The sequence below is a fragment of the Oncorhynchus mykiss genome, chromosome 21, assembly GCF_057628025.1.
Source record: "Oncorhynchus mykiss isolate SJ-2025 chromosome 21, ASM5762802v1, whole genome shotgun sequence".
Lineage (NCBI taxonomy): Eukaryota > Metazoa > Chordata > Actinopteri > Salmoniformes > Salmonidae > Oncorhynchus > Oncorhynchus mykiss.
The window spans coordinates 40,767,572-40,792,069 of record NC_143042.1 but is presented as its reverse complement, the minus strand read 5'-3'; the positions used below and the strand labels follow the sequence as shown (position 1 = coordinate 40,792,069).

At 41.8% G+C, this 24,498-nt stretch overlaps 1 protein-coding gene across 1 annotated transcript in view; it reads left to right on the top strand.

Moving 5' to 3' along the window:
* The window catches only part of LOC110500599 (phospholipid-transporting ATPase ABCA1), a 279,746-nt gene that overhangs the window by 219,076 nt on the left and 36,172 nt on the right, over positions 1–24,498 (top strand). Inside the window, exons 39-43 of the mRNA XM_090214665.1 lie at positions 4,922–5,045; positions 11,153–11,282; positions 11,683–11,803; positions 21,474–21,536; positions 23,748–23,854. Of these exons, the coding sequence (XP_090070791.1) occupies positions 4,922–5,045; positions 11,153–11,282; positions 11,683–11,803; positions 21,474–21,536; positions 23,748–23,854 (545 nt within the window). The remainder of the gene's footprint in view (positions 1–4,921; positions 5,046–11,152; positions 11,283–11,682; positions 11,804–21,473; positions 21,537–23,747; positions 23,855–24,498) is intronic.

The following is a 24,498-nucleotide window of genomic DNA, read 5'->3' as shown; positions in this document are numbered from 1 at the left end:
GTTCCCTTTTATTTTTTTGAGCAGTGTGTATATCTGTGAACAACAGATGCATATTTATATTCCCAGTCATGTGAAATCCATAGATTAGGGCCTAATGAATTTCCTTCAATTGATTTCCTTATACGAATTGTAAATCTTTGAAATTGTTGCATGTTGCATTGATATTTTTGTTCAGTATATTTGATACCATTGCACTTATTTCGCTCCAGCCTTTAACACGAGCCCGTCCTCCATCAACCACCTGTGAATCTCATCATGTAGACTAGCCTACACGCACAGCCTACCTGCACTTTATCTGTGAGCTGTTGGCTAGAGGATACATGCCAAGACCAGAATAGGGGAATTTGCTATTTAATGCGATGGAAACACATTGAACTTTAGATTTTTATTCAGTACATAAAAACTTAAGCAAAAAAGTAAATTTTATGTGCACTACGTCATCACGCACTGGTTTTTATCTGCAACAAGTCAATTTGGTGGAAACACATCACTGGTGGGATGATCTGTCACCAATTGGATGGAAACCTAGCTTTGTCATACGCTCATGTCCTTTGAACATTCATCTTCTTTCCACTCTCTCTGGTGTCTCAGACACAGCTTAATGTTGGCTGTCTTCCTTTTTACATAATGAGACAAACTCATTTGCATGGCGATTTCATTATCGTCATTGCCGTCGTTCATCATCGGTTTGTTTTTTGTTTGTCTGTTCGCTGGCAACCTCCCCATCAAACAGTCATCTTTTTGTTGTGACTTGTTTTCCCATATATTTATCGGTGTTGTTCTGGCAAATCATTTTCCTAAGGGGCTCTGGCAATATAATAATGGAATGCATGCCGGTCGCTGCCAATCTGGCAAGTGACCTACCGCGCACTTCCTTGTCAAGGGCATTTGCCTAGTGTATTAGAAAGCCTGCTGGGTAGTGTAGCTCTCCGGGTCAATTGAGACATTGCCGATGGGGGACAATGACAGCCCAGCTATCACTCCTGGGGATGTAAAAGCAGATAAGAGCCCTGTAGGTGGCCACGAGCCGGGGCTGATGCATCACTTATCCTACCAGTTAACTGTCACTGTTGAATCACCTGGAAAAAATGGGCTGTGACATGCTGGGATGTTGGTGGTTTCCACATTTCCTCTGTTCCTCTGTTCTGTTCTGATAAACTGGATGAACAGAGGAGCCAAAATGGCTGCCGTAGATAAGAACGCTCAAGACCACGCCCCAGTTCACCGCGGCAGGTTGTAGAGAGATATCTGACAGCTCCATCTTTCTCCGTCGTCTCTATTTCCACACCTTCATTCTATATCGTTCACCCTGCGCTGCGACGATAGCCAAAACGGGAACAGCAAAGTTGAAGTTCTCTTCATTCTTTGTTGTATTTCTCCACTGAAGGTCAAAGTTAATACACCTAGCTCCCCGCTATGGGAAGATGTCTAGTAGTCTAGAGGGAAGGAGTAAAAATAGCCAAAACTGGAGGGAAAAGCAAAGCATGGCTGCAGCAGCACATATATTACATTACGTCCCAGTTTTATCTGGAGACTGAGCGAGGGAGCATGGGAGTTTTCTCAGCTCCCTGTGGATCGCATCTATCGCACACTGCCTTGTATGCATGAGACAGTGTTTGAGTCAATAGCCCAGCCGTTAGCCACTCAGACAAGCCGGTTGGGCACCTAAATGGATCTGGCCTGGTTGGGGGCCTGAGTGATTCAGGAGGGGGGCAGTCGATGGGGCTGTATTAGTTCTGCCATGTCATGACCCTCTGTACTGTGTTTTGGAATTGCTATGCTGGGCATTATGTCTGGAACTTGTCTACTCTCCCAGGGAATTGCCGTTTAATTGTACCGTGTGTGTGGGTGGGGTGGGTGAGTGGGTGGTTGGGGGGTATTACATACATGAATGTGTATTCCTAACAGCATGTACTGCTGTCTACCTCTTTGAGATTAGTATAGTGTTTTGTGTATACAATGTTACATTCTATTTTGGATGTGCATTACTGATTATGACGTTTCCCTTTAACATTAACACATCTAGTTTGAGAAATTGGCTAATGGTCGCCCTCCCCAAAACTCTTTCAGACATATATATATATTCCTTTTTGTAAGTCCCTCCGGTCAAGATGAAGGCGACGCTAGGGGAATATGAACACTAAAGCAATATGGGTCAGACTAGAGCCTTGGAGATTTTTTTCACTTCAGAACCCATTTGGAGATGATTTATGGGCATATAGCACAAACTTTGAAGAAAATTGTCACGCGTTTCATCATCGCCTAAGAGCTTCTTAGATCTCCTTGATGAACACCCAGTCGAGAGAAGATCTGTTATTTCACGTATTGATCTCGAATTAGGTCTCTATTCCTTCACATTCTTCTTGATGACAAATGGGCCCCGGCTGTACAAGGTCATTGGTTTGCTTTTATTATTTCAGTTTTTCCAATTCACTTATGTTTCTAACTTTAGGCTCTTTTAGCCTTTTGCCAGCTTCTTGCCAGCTCCTTTGCTTGATTCCAGCTTTAAATTCTAAGACTTTACTCAAGGGATTGTAGTTTAACTATGATTAATAACTTTTTCAAATGTAGTTGAGTGGGAGTGCGTCCAGTATGTGTTGATATGACCAGATATATTCAAATTGAGCTTCTTAGCATTGACAATAAAAGGTAGCTAAGTAATACATTATATGGATGGCCAGGATCTCATGCTTGACGTTTTGTTGGCCAGCGTGACCTTAAGTCCTTGAGAGAAACGTGTAAAAGTTGAAAAAGGCAAAGATGAATTGGCAGACCTATTGCTGGACATTTGAGAGTCAGCGTTGACACCATGATCAATTAGGTATTTTCGTTATGCATACTTCCCTGCAGGGAATTTAGGCCAGTGCTCGGACAGCCCAACTACTCACAGGCAGAAATGCTCCATTTACTGCTGCATGTAGACTACTATTGACATTCCAACTCTAACCTTTGATCTGTAGCTTAAGTTTGGCCATTAGCAGAGAAAATATTTACTTGAAGTTGAGCTACATCATTACTGCTGTATACCAAGAAGTCATACATGAAGACCTAAATAAACTTTATTTTAATGATGACGGTAGTGAGTTATTTACCCCCAATGACCAAAGGCCCCAATTCAATCCATAACAGATAAAGGAAAACTTTACCTCTAAATGAATTGTGAATGTTTGCACTATATCGAATGTGTTAACTCAGAGTTAGCTGCAAACACTCTGTGTGGACAACGTCATTGGATAATGCCTCTGGACCACACCTGTGCTTGAAAAATATAGCAGAAACGTGTGTGAATCGCAACGCGGTTTACCTTTATCTACAGTTGATTGAATTGCGGGCCAAGTTAGGCCTTTTCATGACGCCATTCCTCAAACTAAAGTAACAAATTGCAGAGCAAGTACAAATCCCGATGATGAAATCTGACAACATAAGGTGTCATGCGTGATTCTCATCTGCCGCTCCACATTGCACTGTGTTAAGCAACGCATACCACTTTTCGCCCTGGGTCTACCGAAGGAGGAAACGGTGAATTTACGGTTTTCACAAGGTACGCTAGCGTCTTTGAAGACTACCCTGAGACCAAACAGATGCATTTTGCATAAGCTGGCTTTAGAACGGCATGTAAATAGAGAAGTGGCAATATCTACTGTATCTCTTTCTTTCTCTCTCTTTTTCTCTTTCGCACTTCATCTCTATCATTCACTCTCCCCCCATCTCTCTCTCTCTCTCTCTCTCATTCCCTCAATCTTCGGTAATGAAAGCAATGTGGAGAACCGACGCTGGCGGTGTTGTAGAATCAGTGCAGACTGGCTATCTTTCATTCTGTCTTCATTTAATTAATTAGGGCTTGTGTGTTTTAAAAGGCACCATCGTTCAGCAATATAGCTACAGGGAGAAGGGATTTCAGGAGGGGTGGCCTAATCAGGAAGGGAGGAAAAAGGAAATGTCCGCAACTCTGGTATCCCATGGTGATTTAACCACACCCACAAAAAATACAACGTTTTGATCCGAGTTGGATCTTCGTCAGGTCATATATCACTGTGAAACACCTATTTAAATCAACTCTAGAGGGCTTGTACATCCGGTCAATTCAATACATCCATTACATTGAATACATTAACATCACAATAAGTATTACACAGTAGACATATGGAAAAACATGAATACATCTAAGTTTGTATCTACTTTTTTCTTTGATATGTTCATCTGTCCTGCACCTAATTAATTGGATTTGCATATATTTCTATAATTTGTATTTAAATCAGGAAGGGCCCTAACCTGGGTAATGAAAAGCCAATAAGATGGTGTGTGTGTGTGTGTGTGTGTGTGTGTGTGTGTGTGTGTGTGTGTGTGTGTGTGTGTGTGTGTGTGTGTGTGTGTGTGTGTGTGTGTGTGTGTGTGTGTGTGTGTGTGTGTGTGTGTGTGTGTGTGTGTGCGCAAGTCCATTACTGTGAATGTGTCTGTTATAGCAAGTGGGAAGGTATATCTTTCAAAGTCTCAGTGCTTGGGATGAGAATGTTTGTATCTGTATGTATGAGCAGCTGCTCCTGCCCTCACGTAACGCGGGTGAGGGAGACATCACCGAGTGAGCGTGCCCTAAATGACAAGTCAAGGCTAATTTCCATGTCATTTAGCAAGCAGTGTGCCTCCACTGATGAGCGCACACAGAGGATGCGCTTTAATTATCTGGGGAGTGTCGAAACACTCTTAATGCCAAGAGCACTCTTTTCCAGCCACCGCAAGCTCCAAATCCGCTGCTTCCCTCAGGTCACTCGACAGACTCGTGCCTCCGCATGTGCAACACAGACAGCGGGTTCCCTGTAATGTGATGTCATGCCATAATGTGCCCTCATGTTTTGCCGTGTTTCTTGTCTTTTATGAGTCGCTAATACGTTGTTGTTGTTTTTCTTTTTCTTTTCCCTCACAGAAAATCTCGCACATCAATGACATTGTGAAGCAGGTGCTGCTGATTTTCCCGCACTTCTGTCTGGGTCGAGGGCTCATCGACATGGGCAAGAATCAGGCCATGGCCACTTTATTTGAACGCTTCGGTGAGCATCCTCCACACCACCTTTGCGCTTAAATACCACACTATAGGGAATAAATTGTTGGGGGGAAGAAAATGTGAAAAAATAATGATGACAAAACTGTAAAAGTGTAAATAATGCCACACTATTTCTGAAGTGATCACATAGGCTTCATCCTAATATATACTCTCACTGTACTGTAAACTGATTTGGATAAAAGTGGCATTTTAATATTATATTACTAAGAGTCATCAGTGAATCATCAGATTCATCAGTGCAAAGCTTTTCCCTCCTAGCAAGATGGAATAACATTTAAGTGGTAGGATGAAAGGTCAAATGAGGCTGAGTAATTTAAGGAAAAGAAAGTACAGTACAGTGTAAAGAAAGACAATGTCATGGCTTTAGCTTTGGTTTTGTCTTTCAAGACTCAATAGAGAATAACAGGTGCAAACTTTCCACTGCTGCACATTGTTTGTCTAAATAGCCTTGAAAAGAAATGGAGGGAATTGGCAGATTCATTTAACTCGACAGTTGATTGTTGTAGGTGACAATTAAACAGGTGGGAGGAAGGGTCTGACTATTCTCCAGTAAGAATATTTGGTACCAAACATTTTGGGGTTTAAGATTTACCAAAGGCCAATAGCTTAGCTACTTTGTTTAATTTAGTCCTCTACTTATACAATGCCTTTACAGCATCTTCATAGTTTCACACATAGGGCCCATGGATGTTACCATTACCCTTTACAGGACGAAACACATCTCCTCTTAGTTGTTGCTGCATCATTACCAAATAGGATAATATTTGACCAATAACGTGACCGTAGCCCTCGGCCTCCATTCTCAACGCTACATCTAGAGAGCGAAAGGGGATAGGTACACGGGGGAGATTGAGAGGCAGAGAGACCCATGAAAGGCGGGAGCAAAGGCTTTATCTGAGGAATAGATCTGGCAGGAAATAACCGTTTGAGGAATCATTTGCGGCGGCGAGTGTAAAGAGGAAAGCAATCACCGCTTTAAAAAGCTTGTCTGGAGAGGGCCTATTTGCGAGAAAATGAGACTGAAAACGCTTCCGTTTCTGTCTTTCATCCCTCCAGAACATAGAGGCTGTTGAGACTGCGAGAGAGATGGATAGGGAGGGAGGCAGAGAGAGGTGGGGGGGTACTGAGCTAACATATGGAAGTGTTTTAAGGTCATACCATGTATCATTTAGCTATTTGATTTGGAAATTTAGGACCCCTTTAGGTATCCCCAGAAAATATAGAATTGGGCCTGTACTACTATAGCCCATAGGGTCCTGTTTTAAATGACGTTCAGCTTATAAAGGCTTCATAATGACTTCATAAGCACTGCATAAATGTGTTACAAAGCATCTATAACCATATTTCATGCTTTATAAGGGGTTTATAAATGTGGCTGTGACATAATCACCAATGTCAACCGTGACATAACACACTATGTCGAATATAATATAAACATGTGCTTTATAAAGGGTGACACGTTGTGTTGAAGGATGGCATAGTCTGAAGTCATGTTACTCACATTATACCTAATCTCATTCCCAGACACTTTCGCCCAAATAGGTGGAAACACTGGTGGACCAACGCATCAAATTTGGCCTTCAGTAGTTAGGATTAGATTTAAAATCAACGTTTAAGAAATGTATTGTGGGAATGGGCATGGTTTAGCCATAATTATGACCTTTTGACTGGGTTAACTAGTGACAATGACAAATACCTTACTCCGGTCACTCCCATAGAATTATATGGTCACTCCCACTAAGGCCAACTTTGAATGGTTGATATCCCAGGCTTATATGTGCTGTGTGCGCAATAGCCTGGGTATGACGTTACACCAAGAAACACTTACCTTGATGAAAGCCAACATAAAGAAATTAAAAGTGGCTTTCTTCTGGAACCAAGATGCATGTACAAAAACATGTACACAACAAAAACTAGCCATACAGTGCAGTGCTGGGCCTAGTCACGTCTTTGACACATTCACCTACTCTCTCGCTTAATGATCAGCCACAAAATGTTGGCACCACTAATAGGTTGCAAGGCCCTCTTCTCCAGCATGGGAAGAGAAGAGGAATACCCGGTGAGGTAGCTTCAGGTTGGACTACTCCAAATCATCTTGCATCTGACACACACACACACAAACACAGACACACATACACACACACACACACACGCACACACACACACACACACAGTAGCTTTGCAGGTCCATCAACCCATTTAAATACCTCAATCACCCTTCAAAAAACTGTGACTCACGAGAGAACCTTAAATCAGCAGAACGTTAATAACCTATTTATTTACACTTTATGTAGTATCCTGTATTACTTAGAGTCTTTATGGCTGTGTTATGAACTATGTTGCATGATGCCGTACTTAATTTAAAGTCAGACACCTTTGGTCATTCATAACATAAAGGCTTAATGATGTAAACACAAATGTAGTAACAATTAGGAAATTATCACTAACAGCTTAAACAAATAAACATTAAAGATTCAATTACATTGAATCTTACACAGGGCTGTGAATAGTGTAGTTTGACCTTGAGTTGTCGGACATATGGTTCTTGCCTCTCTGCCTGCTGGAGGTACTGCATGTTGGTTCCCACTTTAAAAGTAACAACAAAGAAATTTAGCAAGTCTGTTAGGAAATGCCTTTGTCACATAATCTGGATAAGGCATTTCTGTGCTGCGCCAGAAACTCTAAATGGGAAGATGGGGAAACTAAATTTGATTCATATTATTATATTCCTCTTTCGTTTACAAATCTCATGATGTGACTATGAGACGTGGCTGTACTACTACAAACAAATTTAAATGACAATAAAGGTTAAGTTACTTGTTTTTCACTGTCCAGTGGCACCACAAGTGGGCATTTGATTTGCGAACTCTTCACATGATAAGCATCTCATCAGCAACACAAAAAAAGTACTTCCAGGTCACGGAATTTCGAGAAATTCCCTAGTAATAGTAGAAAAGTGTCAATACCCTGTAGTTTTTGATGATATATGAAAAATAATTGTTTAAACATTAACAATGATTCATATTTGTTCATATTTAATTGACATTTGCGTTACATTTGGGTTGTAAAACATGTTCCAAGATCAAGTAAATGCCCCCAATGCGAATCACTGTATATGGAATACTTATTGGCTTAGAGCAAGAACAATTCTGGGTGCCACAGTAAAAGTATTGTAGGAAATACTCCGTAGGGTCTGTGGAATGTATATATGGTGTGTTGCTGGGCTTTTACTCCAGCCATTCCATTGGCGGCCACAATGCAAATCACTTTAAATGGAATACATAATCATCACGTGCGCTTACTGCGCTACAGAAAACCTGCTAACCAAACAACATTGCAGGGCATGCTTACTGAATTCAAGGGCAACTACAATCAAAAATCTAAGTTTCTTAGAGAGATGCAGCCCATGCAAGAAACTGATATTTCTAGCTTAAACTGACAGATTTTGATCTGGATTTAAAAAATATATGTTGCTTAGATTGGCGCATGGGAGCGTCTATGGACGCAGGATTAAAGTCAGGATTAAAGTCTGTTGCTGTCAACTTTAAAGAGACATCTAGATTTAGATCCAATCCTATTGAGTTCCAGGGGCAGCCATCTGACATGATTATTATACATCGTAGTTGCAAAGAACAGAAAGGCCAGCAAGCTGGCTCCCAATTGCAAACCTCTTACAGCTACCCCCCTACTTTTTTCAATTTCCACCTGAAGACATACCCAAATCTAACTGCCTGTAGCTCAAGTCCAGGACCAAGGATATACATATTCTTGGTATCATTTGAAAGAAAACGCTCTGAAGTTTGTGTAAATGTGAATTGAATGTAGGAGAATGTAACACAATATATCTGGTTTAGATAATACAATGAAAAAAACATAATTTTTTTTTTATTGTTGTATCATCATCTTTAAAATGAACATGACAAAACAAACATTCAGATAGGATGATGGGGACAATTTCAGTGAAAAACATAAGAGGACAGCAGTACTTGTGCAAAGTTTCAGAATGATAACTTCCAAAATGAGTGTGCTACATAACATTTATCATGAAGTCACCCAGGTGTCCCACACAAGTAGCCCAAATGTGGCCAAATTGGTGAAGTTATACATTTTTAATGGAATAACTATATTCTAAATACCAAAATGGTATTCTAACACACACCCCCAAAAAATGGAGAATAAACATGAAAAAAAATATTTACAAAATAACACTTTCAATATTTGGAAGACCCTCCTCTTCACAATATTGTGCTGCTGAGGCCAGGTGCCATAGCAGTCTCTTTCTGCTGTAAAGCAGAGGGTCACCAAGCATGTGGTGCAGGTGAAGGGGGACTTCATTTTGCAAAGAACACAGCGACGCCTCCATGCTGTGCCCTTTTGCCCTGAGGCACATCCATGCCTGCAGAAATAAATTTGGGCAGATGAACACCACTTGTGGCAGGAGCTGGATGAGCCAGCTTCAGTGGGGGATGGACACCTTGACACTGGGGCCTGCAATTCGGAGTCAGTGTTACTGTGAAAGAAATTGTTCAGTTAGAATAGTTTCACATATGAGCCCTGTATCAACCGGTATAATAAACAGATATATATAGAGTACAGGGAACATAAGGTTGAATATATTATTATAGACCTGCTAGATCTACTGTCTCATTTATATTATGACAGACCAGCTAGATCTACTGTCTATGTTATATTATGACATTTCAGCTAGGTCTACTGTCTCTATTATATTATGATAGACCAGCTAGATCTACTGTCTTTATTATATTACAACAGACCAGCTGTATCTACTGTCTCCATTTCACTTTGGCCATTATTGTGGGCCTGCCCTCCCCTCAACAGCCTCAAATAGGCTATTTCATGTGGGGGTGGAGTGGGGCGGCAGACACACGCATCTCACATTTCATTACATTACATTTTTATATATTGCTACTAAAAAAAAATTTAATCACAAATAATATTTTATATTATTAATTTCAAACAACGGCATTTGCATGAAAATAACTTACCAGTCCAAAATTATGTCCTCTCCATTAAAAAAATATTCCTCCATTTGGGAATCGCTAAATTAATCGTTCTCCAACAATCTCTGTCTCACTTTCCCTATCAATTTCTTCAAAAATTGTGTGTACATCTGTATATCTAGACTTAAATGTAGCTTTCCCTGACTTAGTCGCCATACTGATTGATATATAAACAGCTGAAGATGCGCTTTACCAAAACAATGCTGTGCGTAACATGCGTGGCTCCTTCCGGTATGAAACTTCAATGGCGAATGACCCTCTTTACGCCGGAGTTTACTACATGGGTTGGTCTTCCAATACATAAACATTACGTATTGCCGTTTACCTCAGCTCATTGGCTATCTACCTAGCTAGATTTTGGGTTAAAATACAGTCAATCAACAAAACAGCGGTCATATCATTGGTGCACAATGATGTCATTACTTGTTGTCTTCAAATCGGTTTCTTTCAGTCAATACGTCCCCGCGAAATGACCCATCAGTTGATTGCAATGAAACCAAACATGACTGGAAAAGTCACGTTCTGTGTGTGTATTTACATCGAATGTGTCGTCGAAAATGCAATGAGACGGAATTCACGACACAAGCGGTTCACAAAATGTTTTGTGTTAGGCTATAAAAACTGATTTTATCAAACAAAAGACCATTCATTGTGTAACAATGAGCATTGGGATTGCAAACAGAGGAAGAACGTCAAAGGTAAACAATTTATTTTATTGCAATTTGTGATGTTGTTACGCTTGTGCTGGTTGAAATAAAATTAAAATATGGGGCTTTGTTCTTAGATAATCGCATCGTAATCTTTCGCAGTAAATCCTTTTTTCAATCTGACAACACAGTTGGATTAGCAAAATTCTAGGCTTTTGACCCATGTGAGACACTTGTATACCTGAATGTTTAATATGACTATTTATGTAGCGATCACCGTATGTTGTCAAATATAATCCCGCTAACGGTTTCGGTGCGCAGAGAGGTTAACAAAGTTTTGATCCACAAAGATCTTCATTAGGTCGTTAGCAGTTTAAAACAATATTTTTCCCTTGATGAAGAACAGTGTGTTTTCTCTCTCCCAGGGGAAGACCGTTTCCAGGACCCCCTCAGCTGGGACATGGTGGGGAAGAACCTGTGTGCCATGGCCATCCAAGGGGCAGTCATGTTCACCATCACTCTCCTTATCCAGTATAAATTCTGCTACAAACCCAGGCAAGAATAGAGGAAGAATATATTTAAGGAAAGATGCTTCCATACAGTATCAGAGATGATTTCTCAAAAATGTTTAGACCCAGTCCTTGTTTACCATTTACATATTTTATGCATTTATCTTTTTATTAGCCCAATAATGAATATTCGTCATTCGACATCTTGTTAACATTGTTAGTGAAATATCTTTGTGTCCATCCTTTTTGCTTCACCTAATTATGAACCGAAGTTGTCATAGTAACTTATCTCCATTACCTAAATTGCATTTTGTGAGAAATTGAAACAAATTCTCCCATTAGAGAAAAACATTAGCATATATTACTAGGTTGTCATCATTTGGGATTTATAATGTTGGCTCTATAGGGATTGTGAGAATGTGGGGTTTAAGCATTTTCTTCTTCAGACTGATTTCTGGAAAGTCATTCTCCAAGGAGGACGAAGATGTGGATGTCGCTCGGGAACGTGCACGCGTCCATGAAGGCGGTGCCGAGAATGACCTGTTGAGAATCTGCGATCTCTCTAAGGTACATTACCACCGTTTATTACCACACTCATGGTAGCAACATCACCTTACAAGATTATATTCATTAATGCATGCAGCAGCAAAACATTGCGCAACGGAAACAAGCGTTTCTTATTGGACAAGATCAGGTAGTCCCTCTGGGTTTCAGCCTGTGTGCTTCTGTTTCATTCCTAGTGAATATAACCCAGGTCCTCAATCCTCAAGGGCTAGGGTCTGTTGAACTTTACAAACCTTCAGGTAGAAATCTATAGAACAAATATGATTTCCCTTCACGTAGCATTGGACATCATGGCAGCTCTATTCATTACATTTCTATTTGCAACAATCTGAAGTTCTTAACGTTTCACCTCACTGAATGCGCCCCAGCTGTTTCTATTGGATTCCTCCTCCCTCAACGTTGATACTGTGATGTCACTTATCGGTCACAGTATGCCTCTTGCCTGGTTCCCCATATTGAAATAAATCTAGTCGTTCCACAAAAAGAGTGCATTTTGCGTCCCTTTTGGTATTTTAGGTAGAAATTGTGCACTAATATTTAAATTTAAAAGCATGTTATATTAAATTAAGTGCCCTATAATATAGACCACATGGAGAATTCAATCAAAATATTTTTTTATATGAATAAAGGCTTGCTAAAGTTTCTAAATTCTTAATTTTGCCATGTCCCTTCGTCAACCCTGTGTCACTTCTAGGAAGAGTTCAACCCACTAAACCAAAAAAATTTCACCACCATTGTAAAGCCCTAGTTATTTTGTTGCTTTGACAAAGTCATTTCTGAAGACTATTATGGCTCTACTCTTTTTGGCTGTTTTCTGGTGTTTTGTGGTGGATGACTGAGCTGGTTGAGTAAATTACGTCAAACCTGTTACCCATATATAGACAGCCTAGAAATGGTTAGCAAGTTTTTTTTTGTGAAGCTTGCATTCGCTTGCACATCCCTATTGCACACGATAAGCTTCCATTCCCTCTGTCACGAGGGGATGTATGCCAGATTTAAGATGTTACTTTATTTGGCACTTACTGTAGTCATTTACCATAATATTTTTCAAATGTAACTTTTTGAGATGGGAAAATCAGGTTACACTACTCAACAGGCAACAAATTGGTGGAAAGACCCATTTGCTGATTAGATTACAAGGCAAGGATGAAAGTGAGCGGACATACGCTGTGTCACAAATAGCACCCTATTCCCTAGGTAGTGCACTACATTTTATCAAATCGCTTTTGACCAAATCGTCTCAGATCTGCTAATAAGTCTTTAATTGAATGTTACTGAATCTTTTGACAGGATGGGCTCCTTCCATCTAGGTTGTTAAAGAGAGAGATTTCTGAAAATGTGCCACTGTCCATATGTGTGGGATTTGAACATGACTCCTCTTCAAATCAGGGCTGAGTTAAGAACACACCAGCTGTTAGTCCCTGGTGACTTCTTAAATATGTCATCCAGGTCTCAGAGAGTCGGAAGGCTGGGGAAGGCTGGCGAGGTGTCACTCCACAATGTATTTAGTATTTATTAGGACTCCTGATTAGCTTCTGCCGAGAAAGCAGCAAATCTTCCTGGCGTGCAAACAGGAAACAGCACAACAAATAAAATGCATAATATACATAAATATACATACATAGCACTACATTTACATTACAATTGATCCATCCAGAGCGACCAACAGCTAGTGCATTCGTCTTAAGTTAGCCAGGCGAGACAACCATATATCACTGTCATATCCCACCCACGTATCACATACATAACACACTGTAAAATACAGTACAAAATACTGAAAATGGTCTGTGTCTCTCTCGCTGTAGGGAGAAGTGTGCAAAAAAGGGAAGGGTTTGATTTTCTGCGAGGCAACACCAATGAGGTCTCTCTCGTCGGGCTTAGCGGCACAGCTCAACACACTTCCCCCTCCCCCCCGCCTCGCAGGTTTGGGAAGTGAGTATGCGAGTGGTGCTTGGTATGCTACAGTAGGTAATGGGCACCGCTTAATCACCGCCCAGATTAACACCCTGGCTAAGACCAGATGTTTCTTCCACGAGCCCGTAATGGCAGGAAGCATGGCCAAGGCAACAGCCCTTCGTCGACATCTGTTCAAACTTGACGTCTCTTCAAACCCTCCCCCGCCATCTCTCGCAATCGCTCGCGCACTCCATCTTTCCCCCTCTCAATCTATCACGGACACACTCACCTACACTCACAAGGTAATTAACGCTCAAGCTTTGAATAAAACAGTTGGGACGGATAATGCATTGCCGCCCACAGCACACAAGGTGGGAACAGGAGTTACTTTATAAGGTCTTCTTGACTCACACTTTGCTCGTCTTCTCTGACGTTTCATAGCTGACTTTCACATTCTGTAACCTGTGATAAATTATCTTAGATCGATGTATGGTAACCTTCCTTTATTTCGTCCCTTGTCAGCCAAGAAGTGATGAGCATCACAAGAGCACAGTGCAGTAATCTTTCTATCATGTTTCAATTATAGACACATCTGTTTTGTTGTCATGCATCTCTTCGCTACTGTAGTACAGACAGTGACACTGAAACATGCAGAGAAAGACATACACAACAACAAGACTCTTCAAGGTGCCTCAACATTTGATTTGATTTACGTTGGAGGGGATACATGGCGCCCAAAAGCATTGGCACAGAAGGCATCGAAGCGCTTCCAGTGGGCTCCCATCACCTCCCATCACAGCTGGTGCAATCCGGCCGTAGAGCAGAGATAACGAATTGATCAATGAGCGCGCCACCTCGACCGCTGCACCGCCTCGGTCTCGCCATAAATCTGAACATGTCTCTCTCGCGATTGACAGCCCATCAATCATCTGTCAGCTGCCTCCTCCTCCTCTTCCTTCACTCAGGAAGAAGCATTTACCACCCAAGAACGACTGTTGAGGCCTCATAGGTTAGCATTTAACCTCAGGGTTAGCGGTTACCGTGGCGGCATTATTGATGGGGTCCGTTTTGACGGCGCGTCCGCCAGTTAGCATTTGTACGCCCGAGCTGTCACTGTGACCTTCCAGTCACTCAGAAACGCAGAAAGAAACTTTTTTATGACAGCTGTTTGATGTTATAGGAGTCATGTGAGTACGGTGTCCATACAAATGTAGGATCTTAATTTGTGGGTTATTTTGCTGCTTATTTTGCTGAAAATTTGCAGTGTATTTGAGATTTTAAAATGCTTCTAAATTTTGTTATTTCCAATTTGAAATTTCAGACTTGATTTGCCCTAACACATTTATCAACCCCTCCAAATATGCTCATTTATTATAATCCACATAATAATTCACACTTCCTGTTGCGGCAGGATTATTTTCCTGCTGTAGAAAACTGGCTCAAATTATGATCCTACATCTGTATTAGGACGTGTGAGTTCTGAGCGGTGAGGCTCAATGCTTGGGAGATACATACTGTAAGACCCTAGCATCATTTTGATTTTACCGCTGATAGAATACTGATTGTGAAAGGGATATTTCATCCAAATTACACAATTATATAATGGTTTCCTTATCCTGATAGCAGTAAATGGACAAGAATTAGAGCTTTGGACTAGTAACCGAAAGGTTGCAAGATCAAATCCCCGAGCTGACAAGGAAAAAATCTGTTGTTCTGCCCTTGAACAAGGCAGTTAACCCACTGTTCCTAGGCTGTCATTGAAAATAAGAATTTGTTATTAACTGACTTGCCTAGTTAAATAAAGGTAAAAAAAAATAAGTAAATAAATTGACAATCCATGCTTTTGGTTTCAGTTCCCTGGCACTGTTTTCAAATGCTTACATTTGACCATTTGTGGCTCAAATCCCATCCAAGTCATGGTACTGATATTGTCATTTTTCATGCATCATATCCAAATCTTTCACAAAGTCACTGAAAGATGATTGGAACTTCTGTACTGTCATGACGTTGGCCTGGGGGATAGATTTATGACAGTCATAAATACCTCTTCCCCCCTTTTTCCTCTCTCTAACCTACTGATGTTATATTTTAAAAAAAACTTGGTTAACATAGAGATTCTGGGAACATCAGTAGGTGGGGGGAAAAACTATATTCTGGTAATCCGAACAATTGAACATATGCGGTGGTACTTAATGAATATGATGTTAGTTCGGTTGTCATCTGAGACATTCTCATCAATGATAAGATGACATAAACTCTACAGTGTAAAGTCTACACAGAGTTATAGGATTCACATGGAATTGTTGTTCAATTTAAATGTTTGAATATAAAATTATTTGTGATGGGATGAAATGTGAATTTAGCTTCTAAAATGTAAGATGTGGGATTTCATAAGATATTGCTGCTCACTCAGCCCGCCCACGTGAAGAGACAGAGGTTGTAAACTATGAAACACACCCCTTTTCTTCCTTCCTATATAAAGCCTTGACGACAACACAACTTCCTGTTCCGAGGATATGAGGATGACGGTCCTATGTCAGAATGGTTCAGATAATAACTACAGAACGAAGCCAACATCAGCATGAGCTTTGGTTGCGAATGGTATGAACTTTTGAACTCTTATTCACTACAGAAGTGATACCTCCTAGCCGTTGAGTTAGCAACAGCAGCTGCAAACAAAGGTTAGGAAGGAACAGAGAGAGTATCCCGTCTATCACACAACAATGTTACTACAACGTATCCAATTGACAACCTGAGACATTCTTCAAAGGACAACACGGCCTTCCAGCTACCACCAACCTACTGAAACACAGCTCAGAATAAATCTTTATTGCATTTTCCTTTTCCAAATGGCCGGTAATTTAAAATGCATAAGATACTGTATTTACGATAGCACAGCTTTTTCCCTTTGTTCCTCAGTCGCCGCTCTTTCACTCAACCCAGCCCCCTTTCCTATGTGTTACAAGCTTTCATATCTGTTCCGCCTGCTAGAGCCGTTTTCCTTTATGACGTAATTTGTAATCAAGTTATGATTAATTGTGTGTATGTGTGATTAGTTAGGTATTTAGTAAATAAATAATTAAACCCAATTTTGTATTGCTGATTCAAATTGTTAGCCAGGGTTCTTACAGATAAAAGAATTTACAACTTTCAGATGAGACTGAATTAAGACGGTAATTGATATTGACAACTATTGATGTAAAATATTCCTAGGTCTTTAAGAGTTTATTCGGAAGATAATAGCTCTATAAATATTATTTTGTGGTGCCCGACTCTCTAGTTAATTACATTTACATGATTACCTTAATCAGGGGATATTAATTACAGAGAAATTATTTTATAGAATAGCAAGTCATATCACATAATCCGGCATAGCCAAAGACACGACAGTACCATGACATAGATTTCTGTCATTTTGTCATTTGGGTTAACTATCGCTTTAATAAAATATTGATGTGATTGTTGTTTCTGTAAATGTTGTCATTTGTTTGACATTTTCTGTGTTTACTGTAAAGTACTATGGATCTGAAGTACTATGGAACAGCATGTTAATACAAGAGCAGCCCAAAGGAACCATTTCACAAATCAAAGTTTGTCAGATGTTTTCAGGTCTCAAAAGTAGACTAGTGTTGATCAGTGGGATGTGGTTTCATTTTTGTGATTCCAGCTGTTTGGGGCAGTAGAGACAGATGCCTTGCTCTCTCTCTCTCTAAACCGTGTGTATGTGTGTGTGTGTGCACGCAAAAGTGTGTGTGCGCGTTTGTGTATGAGAAGGTGTGTGTGGGTCATCGACCGTTGTCTCCTCCGGTTAACCGCCACCCCCTTGCCGCCACCATGACAGACATTATAGCTTTCGGGGCACGAGGGAATTATCCGCTAATTGCCTCTGTTAGGATAGGAACTTTACTTCTTCCGCCCGTCTCTACTAGCGTTGTAGAAGAGCTGTGGCGCAGCATGCTATCACCAAAGTAACTTGCAAATCTTGGGGAGTAGCATGTCCAAGTCCCAAGTCCCCAATAATAGCGGATGCCCCCCAGGCTTTTAAGCAAACATGCTTCACATTTGACACACTATCGTGGCAATAAGACATTGTTTTTTTGTCAAGGTTGAACTGGCATCACTGGGGCTCTCTTGTTCTCAAGGTTGCATTGTTTGCGTCTCAAATGGCACACTATTCCCTGTAGTGCCGGTCAAAGGTAGTGCACTATAAAGGGAATAGGGTGCCATTTTGGACGTATCTTTAGAAATGAGTGGGAAGGGTCGGCTACTACAGTACAATTAAAACGGATGCCTAATCATTTCTTAATGATTAATCATTTACCAAGTGTTTCACTGCACCAAAAGGTTGTAACTTAATTTCTGCTCTATTAGTACTGCTCCGAATAGACAAGCTGACCAGGAAGAGAAAACATTGCTGTAAGTAGGTATTTCATGGCCTAATATTCATTCACCTTCATGAGACTTGAAGTACCTTCTCACAAACATAAATGGAATTGTGTCTCATGACTTCAGAGAGAAGGCTTCTACATGCGTTGAACATACCGTGGCCTGCACTCAGTCGTATGCTAATTTCAATGCAGTAATGACCTGGAAGTGAACATTAAACTTACATTTACTCATCATGTCCATTTTACTACTAACTCATAGCAAATGCATTACATGGATAGGAAACGGCTGGCCAGGGAAAATCTAGAGACACACAGATACAGTAGATGGATGGACAGACAGGCAAGCAGGCAGACAGACATACAGATAAACAGACCATAGTGATGTCATTACAGTATGCCCCATGGCGCTCTCCCCAAGGATTGTATGATTCAGACCTGAGAACAGGTGGGCAGAAATACAACTGGCACAATTATCCTGAAATATTCCCCAAAGGAGAGGAGGGATGTGTCAGTCCTTCCTGTCAAGGTCTGAATGAGATCTAAATTGCCAGACCTGACAAGAACCTTGTTGAGACTTGTTTATTTTTTCCTACAAGTTGCCTTTGAAACCACTTCAAACTCTGTCTTTGTGGTTGCGCGGTGGAACTTCTGCTCGATGAGCTAAGTGCTTAATTTAGTCAACCATTTGTTATTTGTGTACTCCCGGAACCCATTTTGCTTCTCTAAGTGTCGGTTTGTTTTGCCGCTACTCGCAACAGCAGCGCCGATGATGCCGACTTGAGAATTTATACTTGCCGGAGGAAGGTGATTAGCCTGCTTGGGCCTCACCTCTGGCAGGTGATATTTGATATTTGCTCGGGAAGAAGATGAAAAAACTGTGTTAAATGCAAATTCAAATATCACACGGAGAGTTAATTTGCAGGCTAGGAGCGGTGAGACTCCAGACACCTTCTTATCTGCAGTTTGCTACAAGATCTAGGCGGGAGCCGAATCCTACACAGAATACCAAACTGTTTTACTCTCTGTACAAACTGTCGATTGATTACTGAGCCCCAGCCTCAGTCTCAGACATGCCTATATGCCCAACAATTAAGTATAGTGCTGTTATTTCACCCCTTTGTCCATTGTCTTATGTTATGTGCATTAAAGAGACATCCCACCCCTTTCAACATCAAATTCGTCATCTCCAGCACCACCCCAACATCGACATACAGTATGTGAAATCAACGGTTTTCTATGTTTTGTAAAAGATAAAAGACGATAAGTGCATCTGACCCTGCTGGTCATCTATGAACATTTGAACACCTTGGCCATGTTCTGTCTCCAATTGGCACAGCCAGAAGAGGACTGGCCGGCCCTCATAGCCTGGTTCCTCTCTAGGTTTCTTCCTAGGTTTCCGGCCTTTCTATGGAGTTTTTCCTAGCCACCGTGCTTCTAGACCTGCATTTGCTTGCTGTTTGGGGTTTTAGGCTGGGTTTCTGTACAGCACTTTGTGACATCAGCTGATGTAAGAAGGGCTTTATAAATGCATTTGATTGATTGATTGTTTCTTATGACATCATCCTGAGACACTGATGGCATCATCTGGTGTGCATGACCTGGTTGCGTTCGGGGCGAGAGCATGTTGAAATAAAATGGACTGGATGACATGATAGGTGGTGCTCAGGAAATACTACGCTGATCAAAAATATAAACGCAACGTGCATCAATTTAAAATATTTTACAGTTCATAAGAAAATAAGTCAATTAAAATCCATTCATTAGGCCCTAATCTATGGATTTCACATGACTGGGATTACAGATATGCATCTGTGGAAGAATGGCACGACAATGGGCCTCAAGATCTCGTCACGGTATCTCAGTGCATTCAAATTGTCATTGATAAAAATGCAATTGTGTTCGTTGTCCGTAGCTTATAACTGCCCATACCATAACCCCACCACCACGGGGAACTCTGTTCACAATTTTCACATCAGCAAACTGCTCGCCCACACGATGCCATACACACAGTCTGCCATCTTCCCAGCACAGTTGAAACCGGGATTTGTGAAATAGGTTACGAACTGTAGTCAGGTCAAGGCCTTAGTGAGGACGACGAGCACGCAGATGAGCTTCCCTCAGAAGGTTTCTGACAGTTTCTGCAGAAATTCTTTAGGTTGTGCAAACTCACAGTGTCATCAGCTGTCCCGTTGGCTGGTCTCAGACATTCCCACAGGTGAAGAAGCTAGATGTGGAGATCCTTGGCTGGTATGGTTACACGTGGTCTACGGTTGTGAGGCTGGTTGGACGGTTGGAGGTACTGCCCAATTCATTACAATGATGTTAGAGGAGGCTAATGGTAGAGAAATTAACATTCAATTCTCTGGCAATAGCTCTTGTGGACATTCCTCCAGTCAGCAGGCCTGTGCACGCTCCCTCAAGACGTGAGACATCTGTGGCATTGTGTTGTGTAACAAAACTGCACATTTTAGAGTGGCCTTTTATTGTCCCCAGCACAAGGTGCACCTGTGTAATGATCATGATGTTTAATCAGCTTCTTGATATGCCACACATGTCAGGTGGAAGGATAATCTTGGCAAAGGAGAAATGCTCACTAACAAGGATGTAATCAAATTTGTGTACAACTGTAACGAATTTCCTCCTCTTCATCTGAGGAGGAGTAAGGATCAGACCAAAGCGCGGCGTGGTAAGTGTTCATGATGATTTTAATTAAAGAAAGCACTGAACACTGAATCAAAACAATGACGTGAATTTACAAAACCGAAACAGTACTGTGTGGCCCAAACACTCACACGGAAACAAACACCCACAAACCAAAAGTGAAACCCAGGCTACCTAAGTATGATTCTCAATCAGAGACAACTAACGACACCTGCCTCTGATTGAGAACCATACTAGGCCGAACACAAAAACCAACCTAGAAAAACAAACAGACTGCCCACCCCAACTCACGCGCTGACCATACTAAAACAAAGAATAAAATAACAGAACTATGGTCAGAACGTGACAACAACATTTGCGAGAAATAAGCTTTTTCTGCATGTGGAACATTTATGGGATTTTTTATTTCAGCTCATGAAACATGGGACCAACACTTTGCATGTTGCGTTTATATTTTTGTTCATTATAGTTGATGAGCGTTGCATGTGTTCTGTATTAATATATTTGTATATACAGTATGATGTAATATACTGAACTCCACAAACTGACTGAACAGCAGACATACTATAGTAGTGCATTGCTTGGGCTCTGGTCAAAAGTATAGTGCACTGCTAAGGGTGCCATTTGGAACGCACACCAGTTTATATAACATTATTGCATCCGTGTCGAGAGTTCCTTGTATCCCTCCCTCCCTCCCTCTGATTAATTATCATGTCTGTTCCTTGCAGGTGTACTCAGGGAAGAACATTCCTGCTGTGGACAGGGTGTGTTTGGGTGTTCCAGCCGCAGAGGTGAGCCACACGCAAAAACACACACTCTCTCAAAAAACAAAACAAGGAAACACATGCACTCAAACAAAAAATAATATCCATGTCTATGTACACAGGGCAGCAGCCTCTGAGTTGCAGGGATGAGTAACCGGGTGGAAGCCGGCTAGTGACAGTGACTAAGTTTAGGACAGGGTACTGTGTGGAGTTCGGCTAGTGATGGCTATTTAACAGTCTGATGGCCTTGAGATAGAAGCTGTTTTTTAGTCTCTCGGTCCCATCTTTGATGCACCTGTACTGACCTCGCCTTCTGGATGGTAGCGGGTTGAACAGGCAGTGGCTCGCTCGGGTGGTTGATGTCCTTGATGATCTTTTTGGCCTTCCTGTGACATCGGGTGCTGTAGGTGTCCTAGAGAGCAGGCAGTGTGCCCCTGGTGATGCGTTGGGCAGACCGCACCACCCTCTGTAGAGCCCTGTGGTTGTGGGCGGTGCAGTTGCCGTACCAGGCGGTGATGCAGCGTGACAGGATGCTCTCAATGGTGCTTCTGAAAATTTTGGGGCCAAGCCAAATTTCTTCTGCCTCCTGAGGTTGAAAAGGCGCTGTTTCTCCTTCACCATACTGTTTGTGTGGGTGGACCATTTCAGATTGTCAGTGATGTACATTACCAGTCAAAAGTTTGGACACACCTACTCATTTCAGGGTTTTTCTTTATTTTTACTATTTTCTACATTTTAGAATAATGAACAATGGTGGACATCTTGAAGCAAGAGGGGACAGCAGACTGGGATAGTAAGAGATGGAATATGTCCGTAACACTCCAGTCAGCTGGTCTGCACATGCTCTAAGGACGCGGCTAGGGATGCCGTCTGGTCCGGCAGCCTTGCGAGGGTGAACACACTTAAATTTTTTACTCACATCGGCCACAAAGAACGAGAGCCAGTCCTCAGGAGCGGGCCGCGTCGGTGGCAATGTGTTATCTTAAAAACAGGCAAAGAAGATGTTTAGCTTGTCCGGGAGCAAGACGTCAGTGTCCGGCAAAAAACATTATGGGCTAATAATGTAAGAAATAACACAAAATATATATATATACTGCAAAGTTGCTTAGGAGCTAGAATTTGAAATTCCATGTCTGTCTGCGCCATCTTCCCATCTATCTCTACTCTCTCTCTCTACCATCTCTCGCTCACACACACAGTCATACACACACAAACACACACACACAAACACACACACACACACCATCACACTCACATCCCAGAACTCTTTGATTTCAACACAATTTCCATCGCTGACACGTACACGCATGGCGTGGTGTTCCATATTCTCCTCACCCTGTTTACCCAAAAACGTAATGTAAATGCCAGCAGAGTATAGTGAGTCAGACCAGAGCGCACCGCGGACCCCACACTGTGTTTCATGCATTATTTACAACCGAGCTTAGCCTTACCGCCGCACATTCACAAGACGGGGTCGCAAACAAGAATGGATCAATGAATGACAAAAATCTAATATTTGCTCCGTGGGTTGCTTGGATAGGTGACCTGACCAGCAGGTCTGTTGTCTGACCAAGTGCCCTGAAGGAGGAAGTGGAGGAAGTGGAAGTATCAGCTCTGTCAGATCGGAGGAGGAGGAGTAGTACATCGGTGGTTAGGGAATAGTGTTCAGAATGCTGTGGGGTGGGAGGGAGGTTCAGGGGAGGGAGGTTCAGGGGAGAAGGGTGTGTGTGTTTGCGTATTTAGAATTTTGTGTGTTTCATGTGTGGACAGTTTGAGTTGTGTTTCTAATGTAAGACACTAAATGTTGCCACTGTGTTATTATGTACATAGATGCCTGTCAATTAGTTGTGCTTCTATGTGTGGATAGCTAAGATAATATTGACACAGTGACGCAAAGTATACTTCTAACAACACACAGTTCCTACAACACAAACAATAACATTTTCTCAATTAAGTCAACAGTTTCAAAAGGTCTGTACCAATCATGCATGTTGAATGACCCAGTCCATTTATTGAGTCGAATAAGTATGCTGTACTTGGCCATCAATTACTCCCACAGAGTCAGGAAAATGTTTCCCACTCCATTATCTACAACCAATGGCTTCACCTCAACAAAGTGTCAAGGCAGAGTAGAGCATCTTGATCTTGGCAATCTTTGTCTAATTGTCTACGGTATGTTAATGGTGTTCCACCTGTGTGTGTGTGTGTGTGTGTGTGTGTGTGTGTGTGTGTCAATAGTGCTTTGGACTGCTAGGGATTAACGGGGCAGGAAAAACAACCACCTTCAAGATGCTGACGGGGGACATCGCCGTCTCCGGAGGAGAGGCCTTCCTAAACAGATACAGGTGAGGAGGAGCTAACTGGCTGTTAGCACGCACATGGACACATGCACACACACATACTTGCCACCGGCTGCTACCCCAAGCTAGTCATCATAATTACCCACCCACGATGCTCCCTATAAGGGATAGAGCTCAGGGAGTTTTCTTCGCCTTCTTCTTTTTCGAAACCTATCCCAAATGGCACCCTATTTCCTGTATAGTGCACTACTTTTGACCAGAGCCCCATGGACCCTGTTTATGTCCTATGAGCCCTGTTCACTATGTAGGAAATAGGCTGCCACTTGGGATGAAGTCCTACTCGCTTTCTCAGCAACTTTTGCTCTCACTCACTTTGGGTTTTGCCATCCCCCTCTCTCGCTCTCTCCCTCTCTTTCTCTCTCTCTCTCCCTCCCTCTCTCTCTCGCTCTCTTGTACATTCTGTTTTCTTGTCCGTTTGAACTCGTGTTCTCTCATGTCCCTTGTTCATTCTTTCAACGTGCTGTCTTGCACATTCCCCATTCTCTCTCTTCCACTCTCCATCTCCCACATATTTCATTCTGTTGCACACCCCCTCTCTTTCCCGCTCCGGCTCCCGCTCCCTCTCCCTCAATCCCACTTCTGTTTTCTTTCCCCTCCTGCCACACACACATTTTGAGAGAAACAACGTC